This window comes from Miscanthus floridulus, chromosome 1 (assembly GCF_019320115.1).
Source record: "Miscanthus floridulus cultivar M001 chromosome 1, ASM1932011v1, whole genome shotgun sequence".
Taxonomy (NCBI): Eukaryota; Viridiplantae; Streptophyta; class Magnoliopsida; order Poales; family Poaceae; genus Miscanthus; species Miscanthus floridulus.
This window is the reverse complement of record NC_089580.1, coordinates 47567283-47588485: the sequence shown is the minus strand read 5'-3', so window position 1 is coordinate 47588485 and position 21203 is coordinate 47567283. Positions and strand designations below refer to the sequence as shown.

Here is a 21203-nt window from a genome sequence, read left to right as displayed (position 1 = left end):
GGTTGGTGTGGCTCTTTAGTTAGTCTTTGAGAGCACACTAACATAGGGTAGTGTCTTTGCTATTGTGTGGATAAACACTATCTAAACTAGAATTGTGGTAGGTGGCTTGCTTTTGAGTAGGCTAGCGCAATACTCGCTTCGCCTCATAATTGTCTAACCATTTTGTTAAGTGTTGTTGTAGAAATTTTATTAGGCTATTCACCCCCCCTCTAGCCATTAGGACTTTTCAATCGTCCATTGTTGAAGTCAACGGCTAGTAGGAGAAGGCAAAATAGATACAAGGGCGTAGCAGAGGGTGGCAGCAAAGGAGGCAAGGGTAGGCATCAGTGTCCGATCTATCAGCAATATGGACATCATTGGTACACTTGTAAGGATGGTGACCCAGCAGACATAGCAGCAATGCTTGCTGAAAGGTAACATAGAAGTGCCAATTTATTCTGCAATTATTTCCTTTTATAGTGCCAATTTATTCTGCAATTATTTCCTTTAGTGGTAGAAGACCATGTTCCTGTTCCATTTCTGTTCGCAGCAAGTCTTGCTTCTACTTGTGCTCGTGCAAATGGCAATGCCTTTGTCTTCTAAGTTGCAGTTCAAGTACATTCTAGACACAAACTTGCATAACTTGAGGAACATAATGATAGTGTCAGTAACCTTTGTACCTAATATGGGGCATAGAACCATGGAACTTGATCATCAGATTATGCTGTGGGCTTGATCATCCCAACTCTACTTCTACCCTTACTGATCTACACGGCCCCAATTCATAGTCTGTTATTTCATAGTGAGACTTTGTTGTTATTTTGACTGTTTGCTTGCCCAGTATACTCTGAGGCTATATCCATTGTCTGTTATCATTTATGCATTTGAGACTATAATTACTGGATGTTTACATTGTTGCTAACCTATCTGTCCATGCAGAGGTCCACCTAAAAAGAAGAAAAAGAAGATAGAACTAGCTACTACTGAGACTAGCATTGTGCCTGCAGCACCACAAAGGATGGCCTTTCCAGTTCTACCTACTGTTGTGGATCTATCAAAGAAAAGGAAGAACAAATCATCCTCATCAACTCGTGCGAAGAAACAAAAGAGTACTTCCAATACTTCAACTACTGAGGCTAGTGACCCCTCCGTGAGGTAAGCTAATGTCCTATAATTGTCTTTTCACCACTTTAATTGATAAGCCAACTGTTTTGTACTCATGTCTCTTTTTTTTAGAGGATCTGGAACAGGATCAAATCAGCTAGACCCTTCAGGATCAAGTGAGCAGCACACAGCTGACAAGAGTGCAAGTCAGCACCAGCACAAGAAGAAGAGGGCCATTTCAAAAAAAATTGACTCCAAACAAAGGTAGTCCAGCCATGTCAACCCGCAGCAAGGCCCCTAGTTCCCCTTCTAGTCTGGCCATGGGAACTAGAAACAAGAAAAAACTTGATCTGTAATGAGTTTGCATCTCTGTAGCATGCTTTTGTAGTGACCATACAATGTTTAAACTAGCAATGAGGTCAATGTGACCATCTTTTGTGTGCAAACTTGATTCAGTAATCAAGCTGACTATGCACGTCATGATAAATTTGGACCTCTATTATGCCTGAATGTACTTAGTTTAAATGTTTATTGTGGTTGTCGCAATTATCGAGTATTTTGGATGCATTTCAAATTTATTATAATTATTAAAGTTTACCACGTGCACACACAAGCTGTTACCGTGAATTTTTCATAATGGTATAGAGAAAAATGCGTAGTTTTTGGATCACAGGAAGTGTTACAGTGGCATATGAGGAAAGAATGAAAATTTTGATGCATTCTATAACTGAGGGCAAAAGCGTCTTTTCCGTTGGGCGTTAGCTACTGTTAGAGGCAAAATAGACGGAAGTGGTACACAGGTAAAAGAAACTTTAGACAAGGGCACTGAGAAACTTTTCAAAATTTTAATGATACGTAGGTCATTTGGATATTTTATAATGGCACACAGGTAAAAAGCCCCAAAAGAATACCGACTGTTCGGACCTTGGCAGCACAAACGGGCTTTGGGGCCCAGAAACCCCACCAAGCGAGGATTCGGTGTGCATGATGGCTTCAAGTTCATATAAAACGAGCTGGCACGATGGCATGCTTCAAGTTGATTATAAGTTTATTGGCCATGTTCACTTGAAGGAATTTGGAGGAATTTGGATGAATCTGGAGGAATTTATGAGAGAGTGAATAGTGAAAACCATCCATGTACAGTGAAAACCGGCTGGTTTTCACACCAGCCGAACTGCCCCTATAACTGTCCTACGTAAGACGATGTAATTGGTGGACGGTGTTCACCAACGCGGAAGACCAAAAGGCACTAAAAAACATTGCTACATATATCAACAATCTCGTAGATCGTCTCGTACAAAATCATGTAGAATTTTTTATGATGTAGAGAGAAAAAGGCTAAAAGAAAGTCGTCATCGTTGTGTGAAACAATCGCCTCACATTCTAAAATCTAGTTTACAATTGGTTGAGAGGCTCACGGGGATGGGACAAGGCTACCCTAAAACTACGACGCTTGGATTAGAGTCACAAGAGATAGAACCGTCACTCAGAAAGAATGTTCGTCAAAGATTTAGGCCAAGCCTATCCCTCCAATACGAGGAGGAGATAGACTCGCTTCAGGTGTCCACAAGCAGAGCTTTGGCACGGGATGACAGGAGGCAGCAGTGGACCCAGAGCGGGGAAGGAGCATAGCTCCGATGAACTTAAGGGCGGGGCAAAGCTCTTCCTCTCCCACATCAAGTGAAAGGTCTGATAGAGTGAGGGAGTGCGGCGCTTGGCAAGTTCATGGCACTCTCTAGGCCACGCTCCTCACGCATTAGCCGGCTACCGAGGCAGGTCGGAGATGCACAAGGGTGGCCCACGACTGACAGGTGAGTCCCGCGCGAGGAACCGGATCTACAATTTCCCTGTTCATTTCCCTGAAATTTGGCTCAAGCATGCAACTTGCTCAAGCAGCCTGGTACAAAACTGGTACCGAATAAGCAACAAAACCTTTCGCACTGTTACACTGCAATCAAAACTGTGCTGTTGTACATATAATGACATATTTTATAAATTTTGGACAAGAACTGCTACTCTTTTTTTCTCTAAGGGGGTGCATCTCAAGTGAACACAAAATCATTCAGGATCCAACAAAACAGTCAAAGCTCACTGTACTTTCTTGCTAGGGATTCTGCTTTGTGCTCGCTGCCAGCAGTCACAATATAACCAGCTCCAATCTGAAAAATGGGAGATTGAAGAAATTACTGAATAAGACACTAAATATGAATTTAAGCTTTGCATCCTTTTCAGTTCACAAACTGGGAAAGCAGCTGCACTCCACATGATAAGACCGTCACTGGGCAACTAAGGAGCTCCACTCCTGATCAAGATTAAATCACTATGGACCTTGACAGTCCAAAAAACAAACTTTTGGCCACTAATGGTTATTTTTTCTACTTCCTCCGTTCCAAATTATAAGTTGCTTTGATTTTTGTGGTACATAGATTAGACATACGTTATATCTGGATACATAGCAAAATGGATGTACCAAAAAAGTTAAAGTGACTTATAATTTACGGAGGGAGCATTAAATAGACCTAGTAAGACTGACACAATGGAAGATATTGCTGGCCAATTCTTGTGCATGCATTTTAAAATGTCCCTCTCTTTTTGCTACAGGGATTACAGAAGAGAGTACCTGGCAATCTTTCAGAACAGCCCGTTCTTGCAGTTGAACATTATTACATACAACAGAACCTTGGATGTGGCAACCATCTTCAATAACAACGTGATTCATCACAACAGAGTTGACAATCTGCAGCATGGGTGGAAATGATTTCTTTCATGAGAAGGAAACAAAGAAGCTTAACCCAGAATGGAACTCAAATCTGGCATGGATATCTAAAGCAAAACAGTAATTCAATAAAGCATCAAGATATAATTGCAAGACAATCACAAAGGATACCTTACAGAGAACAAACAGATATTATCAATTGCATCTTGCTAGTTAACAGAATCTTTGAAAGGTTTATGAACATTGACTCCTTTTCCAAGGAATACAGCATAATGGCAAAGAATAATGGTATAGAAATATGGATACCTATGCCTCTGCAAGGAAGGCTTAAGGAACACTCTTAAGCCTAAGCAGGCTATATCTAAAAGAACACTACTGGTTACAAATACAACCAGTTTCTGTACCCTGTAATGCACACCGAACATGCCAATTCCAAGTTTTGCTACATAAGCCAGCAAGTACAACTTTTTAACATGATATCAAGGTAGTAATTTTTTTAAACCTAGAGCATACAAAAATCATTACAACGAAATAACAAGTCACACTGGAATTACCTTTACATTGGAACCAATTCGGCAATGACGACCAATCACGGATCGCTTCACACTACACTTGTCACCTAGCTGTGAACCCTCAGCAAGAATACAATGTGGTCCTATCTAAACAAACATGAAATACAACAAAATAAGCCAAAATAGAAATTGTAACCATTTCAAACATCAAACATCATGCAGAATTGGATGAAAAAAAAATCTAATTATTAACGTACCAAAAGCAATTTATTACTACCTCTGAAGTCAACTAGATAATCTAGACTGCCAACCAAACATTGTAGAGTTTGATAATTGTCATGCATTAAAAAAGTCTTATATTTGTCACATGAAAAACCATTATTAACCTCTCAATAAAAGTACTTTCATGTCATGATCCCTCTTTAAATGCTTGCCAACATGGCAAAGTAATCACAATTTTAACTGAAGCATACTGATACTGAAATCCCACAAATGAAAGATCAATATTATCTTAGTTAAAGCAAACAAATGAATATTTTTATATATATACGCAACATGGTAGCAGCTAACATAATCACATCCTAAATTCATTTCATGATATGTTCTCTATTTTCAGGCGGCCATCTCATGATGCTAGCTTGCTAGTAGTTCAACAGACTTACTGTAGTCTTTGATCCAAGAACAGAGGATGGGTGGATGATATTGTTTTGTGCAGAGAACGAATAACCAGACAGGTGGTTAGCTTCCCCTATAACCTACAATACAAAATAATAATAATTTAATCATGATTCGATAGTGGTGCATGTGACAAATAATTCCCTGTAGAATGAAATCCTTACATCTCGATTGATATCACAATATGACTGAATTGAGTTCAAGCGGTGACAGTATTTGCTTTTAGTAGCAATATAAGCACAGCACCTATGTCCACCACTTGATCTTGATAGTACATCCTGCTTGAAAGCAGATGGTGCAATGACACGATGCTGCGACAAACAATGCAAATTACCACTGGACTGAACAGCACTACTCCCAGTTTCGTTAACCGCTGTTCCACTGCCACCTGATGGAGCTGATCTCTGTTCAATTTTACAACAGTTAAATACTGCTTCAGACAAAAGTGTTACATGTATACATGTTATTAAGCATGAGCATACCAATTGACTCCTAACTAAATACGGGAGGACTTCAAGTCTAATGCTACGGTATGCTTCCTTCTGTTCCAGTACGTCCTGTAATATTGTCCTGTGACCAGTAGTAAATTATGGCAAAATCTATGGCTTTAGTGTGAGCATATAAAAGAACGATCAAATAAGACATCACAAAAGGTTAAAAAAAATATAAACTAACCTCTTAAAAGCATAAAGATGTGCATCCATTAGGTCACTTCGAATTTCCATCTAACAAAAGAAGGATAGCATATTTAGTTCAACTTATAGTTCATCAAACCATTCAAACTGAGTGCTTTTCTGAATTTAAATTAAACCAAATAATTACAGCCCAATTAACATGACTGTTACTACTTCCCATAAAAATTTGATATGAACATCCAACAAAAATGCAATTATTATAAAAATGATAGCATCCTTGCAACTAAGCTATCAAGGGACCGAGGCCATCTTAAAAAGGAAAAAGAACTTGACCACAGGGAGAATACTTCACCCTGGCTTTGCCTTTAAGGAGTGCCAGTGCCCAAACCTGGCTGGCTAGAAAACTCGCTGAAACCAGTTCTCATGAAAGCTGGCTGGTGAGTGGCGAGCCTCTCTACTGGAGGTTCTACCAATTGAGCTATCATTCAGTTCCAAGAACAGATCATCCATAAAGGGACGATAAGTTTCTTCACTTTCTTCCTTAGAAGAGTATGACTCCTATATTAGCAGTTGTTGTGTTACTTGTAAACAAATAATGTACACAGACAACAAAGAAAGAATGAATGAGATTTACAGACTTCTCACAGCTAAGTTGTGCTTTTGTGAAGTTTAAGGTTATATCAGATTGCCTCAGCAATCAATAAAATTTGACAGACTCAATACTTTTCATCAAGTAATGTGTCCATAGCTAAGGCACTAAAGTTTTTGCCCAAAATGTCTTGCGATACCAACCCACAGGCCACAACTTTGTTAAAAGGAGGTTTTACAAATCAAAAAATAAAGGGTGAATTAAGCTTTGAAATACATTTATATTTGGTAAAAGTACATCCTATACCAGTGCCCATGATGAAGGCACACAGGAGCAAAAAGAACCAAAATAAAATAAAATACCTCACTTCAACTTAGAAATGCGAAGTCATTGGATTATGTACATTATTGACTTTCAAGACCTGCTAACCATAACATAAGACAGAACAGCAGAAAACAAAGTAACAAGATTACTCCATGCACCCCAAAGATAATCATATCAAAAAAATAAAGGAATGCCCAAACTCCAAAGGAACGACCATACCAGATACTGTTCAATGTCATAATCCAACAACACAGCATTATGAACATGATTAAAAGGCCAGTATATGAAATAGAGAAGACAAATAGTAAAGACATGCATTTTATAATTTATATAGGAGAACATTGTTGAAAGCTGAAATAGACTTTCTGAAAGTTTCCATTTTTCCGATGCTTCCAATGGAAATGAAGAGGTGTGAGTTCTTAATTATTACTTATCAGATTTGTGCAACTCATCATTTGTGCTTGACTGTCATCATTTGTGCTTGACTGTCAGTATAAATAGCAGCTACTTTGAGTCTGTAAAGCTAGCTTATCACTGTGTGAACATCGAATTATTTTAGTGAGAGGTATAGTGCTAAATCTAATAGCAATATAGCACAAGATTTTCCCCATGTTACAAATACTCCACAGTTGCCATGCCTAAGGGGTGTTTAGATCTCAGGGCTAAAAATTAGTCATCGTGCAGTAATAGGCTAAATGTGAACTAATTTTTCTAATGGCCTCTAACGGTCTAACCATCAATTAATCATCATTAATTTTTTTAGCCTATGGTTAGTCCTTATTTGGCATCCAAAACCCAGGATTAGTTTTTACTCCTGAGATCCATACACCACTCCGAGTGCCTATGACAAGAACCCAATCGTCCAGCAATACTCCTATATCTTATATGCCCATGGGCCGCCGATTTGTCTATCTAAATCACTGCAAGGACAGCCCAGTTGCAAAAATTTGAGACTGACACAACCTACGTTGGTCTGTTTGTTTTTCAAGAATCATGATGCATAACAATGTCAACATAAGTATAGCACTGAAACTCGAAATTCCTCAGAAACAAATGTAGCTGACTTCATAGAATAGCTGCCTTACCTGACCAACAGCCTGTATTTTTCTTTTATGAACTTGAACATCTTTTTCAACATCAGTTCCTACAGGTGACATTGACAGGTATGAGAATCATGCATGCATGACATTACTAGCCTTCTATTACACTTAATGAAATCACAGTATGCAAACCTGACACGATATGCAACAAGAATTGTTTACTCCTGTCCAGCCCTACTATGTTCAAACGATTTGGTTTTTTAGCTTTATCCTTCCCACTAGAAGAAGCAGTGTCTGAAGGACCACTAACAGGAACAGAACATAGTAAAGCAGTAACAGCTGCACCATTTCTTCTATGAGTAGCAGCAACAGCCCCAGGCAACACATCTGTTACCAGGTCACCGCTAACTACCTATTCAAACACAGCTCAATTTGTTAGAATCATGCAACATTTTGTCAACATTGGCATAGTATGAAATCACAAAAATTACCAAAATATCATTTGCCGTCAGTCGCTTTGAAATAGCTCGTAATGCACCAGCACTTCCAAGGTCTTCAGAAACCACAACTACCTGAATACAAACAAGAGTTACTTCCACAAACAAAATGAAAATATGTTCCCCTACAGTAATTCAATTGTTTGTCAATGAGATTGAGCTTCTAGTATACCATAAATAAACAAATATCAATCAAAGAAAACAGGAATTAGGAGAGAACTTTATAAAAACAAGAATGAACTCAAGAAGTTGAAGTTACTAGAAATAGAATCATATATTATACTGACTTTATATATAATATAACATGAACAGAAACATCCATGGGCTTAACGATTAGCATTGATGAAAAAAGGAAATAAGTTAGAACAAAGACATGCTCACAAGATATTTAAATTTTAATGGAGCTATGTTTGGATTGACATATAGTCCGCAAGCTTCACATTCTCACTTCATCGAAGAAAGTGTTGAAAAAACAACAAAGATTACATTCAAGCATTGGTAAACAAAATATAAATCTGGCAAGATTCAAACTACTAGCCAGCTTAACTCCAACTTTAAACACAAGAAAAAGCAACAATGGGAGAGCACAGTGATAGTGCACTCTTGTTTAAATAACAGTTAACAAATGAACAACATGAAATGGTACTGAGATATAGAGGGAACATTCTTGAAATCAAATTTTCATTTAGAACTAAAGAATTCGTTTATGTTATGCTACATTCATAAATCATAAATATATTAACATCCGTGTTGTAGAAGGCATTCGATTCAAAACTTGGGGAGCGATTGGCTGCTGCCTAGTGCCTCATCTCCACTTAGGTGGCTAACTAGCATGAAAGGAAGTCGTAGCCAAAAAGGATAGGAGCTCGCTCAAAAAGGACAGTAGGGGAGGCCCAGCAACACCTAAGTGGCACCCTCTCCAACGCTGATTAGCCTTCAATAATCGTAATATCAGCATCTCAACAACCCAGACAAACAGGTATCAGGTATGATAGAATATCCACGGTTCAAAACCAGTTTGTTTAAATGAAATTCCACACACAACACAAGAGAAAATTTTACAAAAAAAAAATCATATATAGTCACAATATAAACATTGCAGGGATGAGGTAACCTGCCTCCATAGACAGCCTACCATAACAATGCTAGTAGATGGGTGCCTAGTCAAACTAACTCAAAATCCACATGAACAATAATCTAATCTAAGAACTGAAACATTCACCTAATACCTAGTTCTAAAGGCTTGTTTCGGTTCTGCCATGAAAATGTATCCAACTAATTTATCTTCATGCATCCTTAGAACAAATTTATATGCTTGTTTCTAGGATATTCTCCAATTACGTATCACCCTTATAGCACTAACACAAAGGCAATACCCCAAGTAACCGAGCATTGGGCATTGCAATCTCAGACGCCGAATCAGAACCAAACTCACCTCCACTCGAAGCCGATCCAGGTACGCGCTGGATACCCAAGCGTCGACAAGCTGCGCTGCCTCCTGCCCCTCAACCACCTGCACCACACCACATCAGCCAAACAATATCCTGCTCGTGGCTGGCTTGGGAAGTTGGGACCACAGCCGTGACGGGAGAAAGAGAAGCGGAAGAGCGAGGAGCTCACCACGATGAGGTCCTTGAGGTCGCTGGCCTCAAGGAGGTCCAGCGCGTAAGAGAGCACGGGGCGGTTGGCGACCGGGAGCAACGCCTTCGGAACGTCCTGCGCAGTGAAGAGGAGGAAGCTTAGGTAGAGGTTAAGACGCGGGACTAACATGGATGAGGTGAGGTGGGATGGGGAAAAGGAGAGAGAGGGGGGATACCACCTTGGAAACGAGGGGCGACAGTTTCTCGGAGTCGGAGGTGCCGCCGGCGAGGACGACGACCTGGAAGTCCATCTGCGGCGAAACTGCGGTGGTTGAGGGGGTCGCCGGCGCGTTGGACAGCCCCTTGACGACGCCTCTCGACTTGGTACTAGTGCTAGTGTTAGGAGCGAGAACCGGGGAGGAGAGGATGAGGCGGCGAAGGAGGACAGCAAGACGGAGTCGTGCGCGGTGGCGGCCTGCCAGGCGGCGGCGAGCGTCTCAAGCGTCGGCCGTGGCGGCGCCGATGCCCGATGGGGAGTGGGAGACTCTGGAGGCTTGGGGCTGCAATTGCCAAACTGGGCCTTTTCCTTATCGTCGGGCCGGGCTTTCGTACTGTGCAACGAACTGGGCCCCGTAACAGAATAGAGAGACATGCGCGAGACTTTTACAGTGAGTAAAAAAATTGTAATGCCTTTTTTTAGTAATAGTTTGATATCAGCAAGTTAGCACCAATCGTAAAAAATGTGGAATTATGCAAATTTTCATTAAGGCCCCTTTTATATCCTTAGAATTAAATTCATTATAATAATTATAATTTAGACACATATTAATATCAAATTCAAAGCCAAATAACCTAATATGAAAGAATAAGTTAGAGTTGAAGAGGAAAGAGGACTTGAGCCTGAGCGGTTTACGCCTCCCGTCCAACCAATTTGATCTAATAATAAGCTCTAAAAGGTCTTTAGGAACGACGGATTTGGTATTGTTATTGCATACCTTGAAGCAGTGATGTCCGTATCAATATGGTCTAAAAAAACTATGGAAAAGACTAGCACCCGGACTCTCGGACATCCGGACACGGTGTCAGTCCGGACACCCGCGTCTGTTGCATGCCCACGCGTATGCATGCAGCTCCTGCCCCGCCCGCCCACCCACTGCTGTTGCGCTTGGCCCGCGCTACTACCGCCCTGCCCGCGCACTATACTACTACGGCTCGGCCCCGCCTGTTGTTGCGGTACGCATGCGCCTGCGCATCCACGTGGGGGCCGTCGCGCCCGCTTCGCTTCCCACGCGCACGCGGGGGACCGCTGCACCCGAGGGGACCACCTCCACCTGCGCCCACTTCCCACACCCAGACATGCAATACTTGGAACATAAAGCATTTGCTGCAACATACGTTCGAAACAGATGAAACATTTACAACATACGCTTGCAACATATGTGAATGACCACTACAACATATGCAACATCCAGATAAAACATTTGCAACATACGTTTGAAACAACTGGAACATTTGAAACATACACTTGCAATATACGTGTATAGCCAGTACAACATTCAGATAAAAACACTTGCAACATATGTTTGAAACAGCTTAAACATTTGAAACAATACTTGCAATATACGTGTATAGCCACAACATATGCAACACCAGATCTACTTTTGCAACATCCCGATAAAACATATGCAACATACATCTGAAACGCATGAAATATACGGTTGCAACATATGCTCATCTACTTGCTGCCCCCTAATGGAGGCTTGTTGACACGGAGCTCGAGATCGCCCACGGTCAACAGCAGATGGATCGCGACCGTGGCGGGAGGCGCGAGACGCGGGGGAGCAGCAGCGCGAGGCGCGAGATGCGGACGAGGGTGCGAGGCACAGGGGAGGGTGCACAGTGCGAGGCGTGGGGCATGCGGGTCGGTCCCGTCCGGAAAATGACGGACGCCCTAAGGATATCATTATCTAAAAACTATACATTGTTTCATTTTTCCATACGTCTCAACGTAACATAGGGAAATAGACCACGGAATGCAAAGTTACAGTATTTTGATATCAGCACGGGCATACAACTAGAACTGAGAAGAGTTGAAAAAATATCTAATATGAAACATTGCTCAAATTCTGTTCTGTTTAGTCTCACATTAGAAGCTGATGTTTTTTTTTAGAATAATAGAAGCTGATGGTTATGAGCGCAACATATAAATAGACAACCCTCGTATAAGATAGACAACCCTCGCATATCAAGTTAGTCTTTTAATTTGAGTTAGTCGTGATGTGTTTGGTTTGTGGTGGCTTCAGTGGACCTGCCCATGAGAGGTGCATGAGTCATGAATATGGCGAGCTAGGCCAAGTATCGCACTAACAAAAATCAATCACATCATAATGCATCTTCTTCTCTCTATTTTCAGCCCGACTGTAGCTCGTATTTCTCACAAATTCCTACGTGTAGCCGAACTGCCGAAAACAGCTCATAACTACTGTTCGTATTAAAAACATGAGCAGCCGATGTTTTCTGATCAGCCTCAACACTTTAAGACCATTTCACTCAAATATATGCTATGTATAAGTATAACGGATGTTATATAGGCCCTGTTCGGCTTACCCCATATTCGGCTTGTTCCGCTTCTTTTTTCAGCCGGAACAGTGTTTTTCTCTCACAACAATTCAGCCGGAACAGTGTTTTTCAGCCAGTTTCAGCCAAGTTTCAAACCAGCGAACGGGGCCATAGTAAGAAGCAAACTAAAACACTATGATTTTGCCTGCAAAAGTACATCAATTATAACAACCTGTACTTTCTTTGTATTCCTACCATGAAAAAAGGTCACATAAATATCCCATGGAGCTTCGCTGAAAACATCACCAATGACCAAACCTACTCCAGCTACAAGCAATCCCATGCCAAAAAAAAAGGAGTCATTGGCGACATGACAAAGTGAGGCCAGTAGTAGTACTCCACATTTTGAGATTGCTACTACTCTCTAGTGAAGGCAAATCAAGAACAAGAACAAAACTAAGCTGTGACTCCGTTAACCCCCTGCGACTAGGATACTGAGCGCCTTGTGATCCGTGATTGCGTGGACTTCGCCTCCTACGGGTTCACGGACCCAGGGCTCTCCGATGTGTCTGAGCTGCTGTTCTCACCGGCGTTTGTTTTCCCAGACCAGAGCTTGCTCAGTATCTTCTTCGGCATCAGCATCCCCTTTGCTTTCCCTGCAGCGCTCTTGTCATTGCTGTTCTTGTTGATGTCACTGCTGCCACTGCTCCTCTCGCTTCCACCGCTGTTGTTGGCGAGCCTCATTGACCTCAAAGAGTTGATGTCACTCGATGGCGGGACCCCACATTCCTCCTCCGTTGTCGTTGTCGCAGCTGACCTGGAGCTGCCAATAGAGTTGCCATTCTCTCTGGGAAGAAGCGAGCGAACAGCAGATGGGAGCTCAGATGAAGGGTCGCTCCTTGCAGAAGCAATTGATGCCCGGACTTGCTCAAAGAAGAGAACTTGAACAACCACGCGTAAGGGGAGACGCTCATTCTGCACGGCGTGCATGCACGCATCCTGTGACAGCTGCTTGCAGTCCATCAGTCCGCATAATTTCTTCTTTTCGCTCTTTGATAGGCTGGGGTGCTCCTGTAAGCATGGAAAGCAGTGTTAAGTATTCAAACTCCCTACAATGGGAGCACTTGGTGGAAACACAATGAGATACCTTCAGATACATGTCAATGGCACGATAGAGCCCGTCATGTGTTGGCCGGGGTAGAGAAGACACCATTTCAGCAAGTGCGATCAACTTTGGAAGAGGAAGGTTGGGATCTTTGGCGATCTCAGCAAGATATCCATCGATCAGCTTTGCAACTGCCAGTTTTGACGTGCTGGAAACAGATGTCACATTCTCAATCTCCACGATTTCTTCATCATCTTGAATTTTTTCCTTAACACTATCACTATTCTGTAACATGAATTCTTCCACTATTGCCATGATCAGGTCTATGCTGTACACATTGCTTTCATCAGTATTTGGTGGTATAAGAAGGTCTGCAACTGAAGCTCCATCCAATTGTGTGCCTATTCTCTTGATCAAGTTAACGCGATGGGACTCCCCAGATTCCAGCAAACATGCAGCTCTTAGCAGCTTAAGAAGAAAACCACATGACACTGAGCCTTCCTCAGCAGGCATGAGAAATATAATAGCATCAAGAGCTGCACGACGTTTTGTGCAATCAACTCCATTGCTCACAGCATCTTCAAGGGAGCCAAGCAGGCGGCGGTATGCGTAGGCCCTCAATGCTTCTCCGATGACAACAGCTGGTGTGCTTCCCTTTGCCTTGATGGTCATGATCACCCGCTTGTACAAATCCACTTCAAGCTCACAAAGGTCCTCAACCCACCAGTCACTAGGGACCATAGGTTGCTTCCTAACACCATTCCAATGTGAATCAGTACCATTCTCAGATGGGAGTTTCTTTCTGTTGTAAGTGTATGACCATTCAACCTCTGATGGATCAATTGATGCCTTCGACGCGATAGAGTCAATGCAGTGGTTGATTACCTTCAAATTTTCACACCAAGGTAGCAGTGACTTTGTGCTCTGTAAAACTATGATCGAGTCCTTCCAAGTGCGAAATACGCTTGATGTCAGAAACACATCAATCTTGTATATGAGGTTTCCTTTGTCAATGGTCTCAAACATTTCTAGGTACTCAGCTGCACAGCGGGCAGCGAGGACATTATATGCATTGAGTGTTACAATCATGCCATAGCAGAACTTAGCACATATTTCAAATGCTGAAGGTCCACCAGGGATGTCAGAGATATCCACTTCATCATTTTTCTCCTCATTGCTTGAAGCAACTAACCTTTGTAGGCGTGAACTCTTTGATAGAAGAGGGAACTGAAAAAAAAATTGCAGGGTATGTGATTATTTTCCCTTTGTACATAAAAAAGCATGTAAACTAGTTGTTTGACACAGAACTATGCTGCATTAGATATGAACCAGCTGCTAAGCAAATGCATCTAGTCAGAACGCAGACACAATTGGCGGAATATGCAGACAAAGGGAGTAGGATGTTTTTATTTTTGAGCAAGTAAAAGGAGTAGGATGTGATGTGTCAATGGTACTCATAACCACACCTAAGATTTTCAGGTGGCACAAAATATAGCTCTACCACAATAAGGTCTACTCTTGTTCAATGCATGCTGAGGCTAATAATGTGTGGAATATAAAGAAGTCAATACCTTGTGAAGATAAAACTTGACATCCCCAATGGATATAACAATGTCTGTTGCCAGCTCTGTCGCAACAAACCTGAAAAGCATGATTGCAAAACATTAGCATTGAAGCTAAGTGATGCAAGTAGAGGAAAGGCAATGGGAGCAAATAAGTGAAGATATTGCATGATAAGCAGAGTTACCCAATGTGAGGCAACATAGTAAGTACACATGTATCATTTATCTAAAATCATGGTAAGATATGTTAGGATAAAAAAACTTGTTATGTGGATGCAATGATTGTTAGATAAATCCTTATACTGCAAATGTTGCAATAATGCAGAGCTGAAATGACGCAACAAAACAAAATCATCGCTCAGCGAATCAGCTAAAGGTGAGATAACAGTGACAGAACATTAGCCTTTTGCCCAAGTACCATAAGCAAAACTAGAAAAAGGCAAAAGCAACTTCAGATATACCAGCAGCGTGTATGACAGGTATAACTAATTTGAATTGACATGTGGTCCAACATATAGATGATTAAAAACTTAGTTCTATCAAAGGTAAAGAGAAATTATTGAGCTCCAGGAATTGAATTTACTTGATGGACCACAATGCCACCAACCAATCCACTTATCCAAAAAGGTAAAAAACAAAGCAAACTAGAGAAAAGAACACCTATGGTTAAATTGTCACAAGCCTCCAAAGTACATAAGAGCTTTAAGAACATATGCCACTGAAAAGAATCAAGGACAACTTAGCGTATAAACAAGATCAGTTATACAGTTAGCCATCTGCATGTCATCATCAGATGCGCTTGCTAGTATTCCAGACCATGAGTTTCATGTTGGTTGTTAAATGAGAGGGTAATCCACACCTTAATAACTAACACACAAGCCACATATAAAACACAGCTGTCAGTCATATAGCTCTGTGAAGATGGAACTAGTCTTAATTTTAATTTTAGCGTTGTTCTAATTCATAACACTAATTTTACACACTTCAAAATTATTGGATGTTCCATGCTAAATTCTAAACTCAAACAAATAGAAAGCAAAGCAAAAGCCCCTATGGATATCGTCACTTCCTTTCCTTCCCATTTAAGAAACATAGCACAGAAAAACTCAGTATGATTGGCCCCTTGAGCAACTCCATTGATTTAAATTTTCTTTTAAACGAATAGTCAAAAAGCAGATCCACTAAATCTTGGCCAAATAGCAGACAAGATGCATATTGAGACACAAATATGTTAAGAAAAATGAATTATAACTGCTGAGACCTATTTCCTATCAAGTGAAATGGATCTTGAAATTTCTATCCCAGAATCTCTAGAACATTCATCAAGATAAATTCAGTGCAACATGACCAGCAGCGGTGAAGCTGATTAAATCAATGAGAACAAAGTCCAGGATGACCAGTCAAAAAACAACATATATGCCTCTGTAATCTGAACGAACTGAGGTGCTAAGGTAGGAACAAATCAACTAACCTGATATTGCTGCCCTCTGCCTGAAAGACATCCGGCTTTGATCCAAGCTTCATGTACTTCATTGTGCCACACCGAGAAATGACCCAAAAACAAGAGAGAAGATCCTCCTAGCTCTTCCTCCTCCCTCCACCAATCACCACAAAATGAGATGAAAGGAGGAGCAGCGCAACAACCCCACAGACAGCGCTTAACCAATCCGTCAAGAAAGTACCAAACCGGCAGCCACCGCCATGTGAATGCTTCCCAGCCCAACGGAAAGGACAGGACCAACAACTGGCGATAAAGATCCAGCAGGCCAAACTGTCCCCCTATCCCAGTGGCAAAGCCCCCACCAAATCGGGTCAAGAACCCAACCCCTCCTCTAGATGAGTAAACTACTCGGGCAGCTGCATCAAGATCTGGTTCACAACGTCTAGAAGCCAGGACCAGGAGCTCCTCCTCTTCCTTCTCCTCCGAGCTGGATGGATCTCAGTCACAGGACGCAGGCGGCAGGGGGAGCAGCAGCACCTGCAGAGCACAAGGGCAGCATCTTGTGGTGAGGGGACAGTGGGAATAATTGGCGACTCGATGTTGGGAGACCATGGGAACAAGCACCAGTGAGGGGAGGAATCTTTAGCTCGTTAATTTTGCAAGCAATCACATGAATGAATGGATGGATGGCGAAACGCGCTGCAACAGGGAAATTGTTGTATTGTTTTAGGATCTAGCACATGTAGGCAGTCAAACGGTGACTAAAGAATTGCAATCCACAAACCACTAGTTCTGCACACTCAAAAAAAAAAAAACGTAGACAAAAACAGGTTTGGAATGCGCACAAGGAAATTGACAGAGAAAATTTTCCAGTAGGTTGATCTCCTCTACTCATCCCGACATACACACTTATGTCCAGCCTAGCCTCCTCACCGGTTGAAGAAACGGAAAGAACACGCGTGGCTCCCAGAAATTTGCAATTTATTTTCAGTTAACCTGAGGGCGCAAGGTGAGTAAGGCCAGCCTCAGCCTGAGAGCGCAGCCGATCTTGAAATCACAGTTTCTCTCGGAAATCATTTCCGACCTTGAAGAATTCGTGGCAATTAAGTCCCAAAAAGATCATCTTTCACAGAAGGAAGTGATTCCCAAGAACTTGGATGGGGGATGGGGGTGACGGCAATGGCGCGACCTACCTGCGCCGGCGGCGCCAAGGAGATCCGGGAGGATTTGCGGAGGAAGACAGGGAGACAAACGGGGGCTTTCTTGGAACGGAGCGGAGCTTCTGTTCTGGCCCCCGGAGCAGAGAGATGAAAACTGCGATTTTTCAGAGAGGGGACTGGACAAAAGGCAGAAGAAGAGGCAGCTTTTCAGGACGAGGAAATGACCAAACCAACATCATTCATAGACAAACATAAACATTCCTAACCGACTCCAGTAACTAACTACCAGAAGAGGGGGGGGGGGGGGGGGGGGGGGGGGGGGTGACAGTAGCCGATCCCAGGGATTTATACATTTTTTTTTTAAAAAAAAAGAGGAACATTGGGGGGGAATGCGATGCAAATTTTAGAAAAAGCTTCCTCGACGCAGAAATGAATTCAAAGTTCTGAAGTTGTTGTCTTTGCAAAACTGCGAGGGGAAAGAGAAAAAAAGGAGGACGGACAGAACAGAACACACCAGCGGCAGCTCACCTTTCCTTCTCTGCCTCCGGCACCGGCCGCGCAGCGCTGCACGAGCTGCTCCACAAGGCCGGAGCTCGCACGGCGGTCGGCGGCAGGCTAGCTAGTGGTGGTAGTGGAGGAGGAAGCGATCAAATCGCGCTTTTCTGTTTTGGCCGCTGCTCATCAGCTGTGCCTGTGACTGAGCAAGTTGCAGCAGCTGCTGCGAACTGCGATGCAGGGCAAGGAAGGGCAGCGGATTTGGTTTGTCTTTAAAAGCTGCTGCGGCGGGCGGGGGGGGGGGGGGGGGGGGGGGGGGGGGGGGGGGGGAGTTGTGGTGGGCCGTACTGGGGTGGCGATGCATGGAGATGGAGGACTGATGGGCTCATGGCTGATGCCCATGGCCATGGGGGTGGTCCTGTGAATGGACTGTTTTGCCCCCACCCTCTACAATGTTTCGTGCCATTCTCTTTCTCTTGTTGTCCACTGATGAGCGGCTGAGCCCCTCTCCTCTCTCTCCTCCCTAGACAGACTCCAAAGATCATGTAGCCTAATTTATTTACAATCATGTCCATGCTTTTCATCTCGCTTTACCTTGTTTAACTAAAATTTTCTGGTGGTGTGGTTTGGAGAATTTTGTAGCAGAAGAAAATAGGCACACTTTTGGTATTGTATATATTCAGCTCCCTTTTTCCCACCCTTTGTAAAAAAAAAAGAAGAGTGCCTGCTTCAAGATAAGACCTGATGAGAATGGATATGATTAATTTCTTGCATGCAATAATTAAGACTAAGTTCTTTTGGAATTATCGCAGCATTAGCTGAACAGTGGTCAGGCAATTTTTATCTTTTGGGGGATGAAGGATATGGTGATTAGACTTGGAGTCAATAATCTGATTGGAGCCCTGCTTAGCTTAGCTAGGGGACCAGGATGAAATATCTACATGAGAAATGGTCACAATTCATTAGGCTGTCGCAAAGGCAATCAATTGCATGCAACCAAAGCGTCCATCGTCCTATGTGATTTTCGGTTCGACAGTGTGTGAACTGCCCCAACAGATTTTTTTTAAGTTTTCATAATCATGACTAGCATATAATTTATTCGTACAAATTTATGCATGCTGTGTGCAGAAGGTCTAGATATTTTCAAGGCAACCACAAAAAAAAATGGTGCTAGTAAGTTTAAATGGATAGGTTGTGTAGTTGACATGTAACTAAATTTGTTTAGTTAGGACACTATAATTATTCGCTATATATGACATGAAAAATAATACTTTTGTCTCCGTATTTACTTCCTGTTGTCCAAGGAGCTCATCATGTGTGTGTGTATTTGATTTGTGGGAGTTATGGAGATGAGTGTACACTACTGTTTAGATTTCTTACAAACTTCTCTTAGCCCAAAAAAACTAGTATCTTGTTTTTAGATAATTTTTTATCGACACGGCTCTAAAACGTCTATTTCCTTTTCCTTTTCTACATATATGCCAATCATAACCATGTAATCAACCACATCGAGTGGCTTGCGCTGGTTCCGTCTCCTACTTTGGTTCAACAATTAGTAACCAATAACAGATATGTCTATTTACATGCAACGTCACGACCATAAAATAAATAACCACATTAATGAGACATCTGAGATATCAAACCTAGATTTATTTATCATAAATGCTACAGACCAGATCACTCAAGATATATAGAAAACTAAGAATCAACAGCCCTTATTGGTAGATCAGCTTAAAGATGCCATACAATCGATTATCGATCTGGTGCAGAGAGTTGATTTGTGGTACAATTCTATAATATGATAATGTAAAGGTTTTGCTAATTTTAATTGTTTTAATTACATTTGGTACTACAACAGGTTTTAGCATATTTGATTTAGGCCCCGTTTAGATGCGAAATTTTTTGGCTTTTGGCTACTGTAGCACTTTCGTTTGTATTTGGCAAAAATTGTCCAATTATGGATTATTTAGGCTTAAAAGATTCGTCTCGTCAATTACGGACAAACTGTGCAATTAGTTATTCTTTTTATCTACATTTAATGCTCCATGCATGTGCCGCAAGATTTGATGTGACGAGGAATCTTGAAAAATTTTGGATTTTAGGTGGGATCTAAACAGGGCCTTACTATGATAGTTGCTCTTGATTTTGTTGTCTCGTACATGCCATGTAAAAGACATGAAACATAAAAGTTTATTGTGCTGTATGTACATAATGATATGACTGATGTGTCTGGTTGTCTATATGTTTGCCTTATGGTTTGAGTTAGTAAGAGACTTGTTTTCCAACCACAAGTTTAGGTTCATACGATATTGCAATGTTTGCCATTGAGATGGACGAAATTCTGATTGAGCAAAATGATGTATTCATCTGAATGATTTTGGATGAATGAAAGCTTATCAAGCGACAGACATAGATGCTTGCCATTAAATGTTTTACAATTCATATACAATGGTCCTAATGATCAATTCTATGTGTTGACATTTCTCTTGTTTTATAGGCAATTGAATCGGTTATGGGTCTAGCTTTTGCCGGTGCTTTGTGATTCAACATGAAAACATTTTTCCTTAGCTAGTAGGATTTATGAAGGCAATTTTGTGACTTGAAGAATTCTCTTTTCCATGAAAGAAGTCATCTTTATTTCTAAAAGTTTGCCAATAATGTTGCATAGATAATGAAGATATAATTGACTTATTTTGGTCAAGGACAAGGTGAAAATATTTTATTATGTCATATTTTTCTACTACTAACCAATTCGATGAATAGATTTGTTTCATAAATATAACATACGTAATCCTATGCCTTTATAATGAGCATTAAATTTTCTTGATAATTAAAGGAATTTAAATGGCTCATTTTATTGCTTTTAGTGGGTTGTCAATATTTCATCATTTTGGAGTGTGAGAAATTAATGTTATGGTTTTACAATTCCAAATGATGATAATAGACATGACACTCATAGTAATTCGGTAAAGAGTAAATTACATTCACCATACAACAACTTGCTAGGTGAGTGCAGATTAGTCCAACGACTTGTAAACTGCTCGGATAAATATAGTACATTGGAAAAATGGTGTATGTATTAGATGCTAGGGTTAATAGTAGATTTACGACGCGTGCATTACGTGTGCACTACCGGAGACGGCTTCTTTGCCAAGTGTCCCAGACTTTGCCGAGTGCGTTTTATCGGGCACTCGGCAAAGAGGTTGTTTGCCGAGTGCCAGAGAGAAAGC

At 41.5% G+C, this 21203-nt stretch overlaps 2 protein-coding genes across 6 annotated transcripts; both read right to left on the bottom strand.

Moving 5' to 3' along the window:
* Positions 1 to 3002: 3002 nt before the first annotated feature.
* Positions 3003 to 10210, bottom strand: LOC136511614 (uncharacterized). 2 transcript variants are annotated; one of them, XM_066505747.1, is made up of 13 exons: positions 9891 to 10210; positions 9692 to 9787; positions 9507 to 9584; positions 8066 to 8146; positions 7767 to 7986; positions 7620 to 7678; positions 5662 to 5711; positions 5469 to 5556; positions 5151 to 5390; positions 4974 to 5066; positions 4354 to 4458; positions 3704 to 3820; positions 3003 to 3242 (listed from the first exon to the last, which is right to left on the bottom strand). In XM_066505747.1, exons 1-13 carry the CDS (start codon positions 9960 to 9962, stop codon positions 3165 to 3167), a joined length of 1377 nt encoding a protein of 458 aa, XP_066361844.1. In that variant the 5' UTR covers positions 9963 to 10210; the 3' UTR covers positions 3003 to 3164. The 2 variants fall into 2 exon arrangements, with proteins under 2 accessions (XP_066361844.1, XP_066361784.1); XM_066505687.1 differs by having other exon boundaries at positions 5151 to 5556.
* Positions 10211 to 12428: 2218 nt separating this feature from the next.
* Positions 12429 to 18261, bottom strand: LOC136511319 (BTB/POZ domain-containing protein NPY4-like). 4 transcript variants are annotated; one of them, XM_066505484.1, is made up of 6 exons: positions 18007 to 18261; positions 17512 to 17654; positions 16349 to 16855; positions 14887 to 14956; positions 13358 to 14542; positions 12429 to 13281 (listed from the first exon to the last, which is right to left on the bottom strand). In XM_066505484.1, exons 3-6 carry the CDS (start codon positions 16408 to 16410, stop codon positions 12745 to 12747), a joined length of 1854 nt encoding a protein of 617 aa, XP_066361581.1. In that variant the 5' UTR covers positions 16411 to 16855; positions 17512 to 17654; positions 18007 to 18261; the 3' UTR covers positions 12429 to 12744. The 4 variants fall into 4 exon arrangements, with proteins under 4 accessions (XP_066361581.1, XP_066361693.1, XP_066361542.1 ...); XM_066505596.1 differs by lacking the exon at positions 17512 to 17654 and having other exon boundaries at positions 17993 to 18261; XM_066505445.1 differs by lacking the exon at positions 17512 to 17654.
* Positions 18262 to 21203: the final 2942 nt, after the last annotated feature.

Excerpts from the sequence above, each read along its gene's own strand:
- LOC136511614 (XM_066505687.1), bottom strand. The coding sequence starts at position 9,962 with ATGGACTTCCAGGTCGTCGTCCTCGCCGGCGGCACCTCCGACTCCGAG. Across the intron at positions 7,679-7,766 it reads CTTGTTGCATATCGTGTCAG|GAACTGATGTTGAAAAAGAT; the intron begins GTTTGCATACTG and ends TGTCACCTGTAG. Across the intron at positions 3,821-4,353 it reads GAATTGGTTCCAATGTAAAG|ATTGTCAACTCTGTTGTGAT; the intron begins GTAATTCCAGTG and ends CCCATGCTGCAG.
- LOC136511319 (XM_066505596.1), bottom strand. The coding sequence starts at position 16,410 with ATGAAGTACATGAAGCTTGGATCAAAGCCGGATGTCTTTCAGGCAGAG. Across the intron at positions 14,543-14,886 it reads TCAAGTTTTATCTTCACAAG|TTCCCTCTTCTATCAAAGAG; the intron begins GTATTGACTTCT and ends TTTTTTTTTCAG. Across the intron at positions 13,282-13,357 it reads CCATTGACATGTATCTGAAG|GAGCACCCCAGCCTATCAAA; the intron begins GTATCTCATTGT and ends CCATGCTTACAG.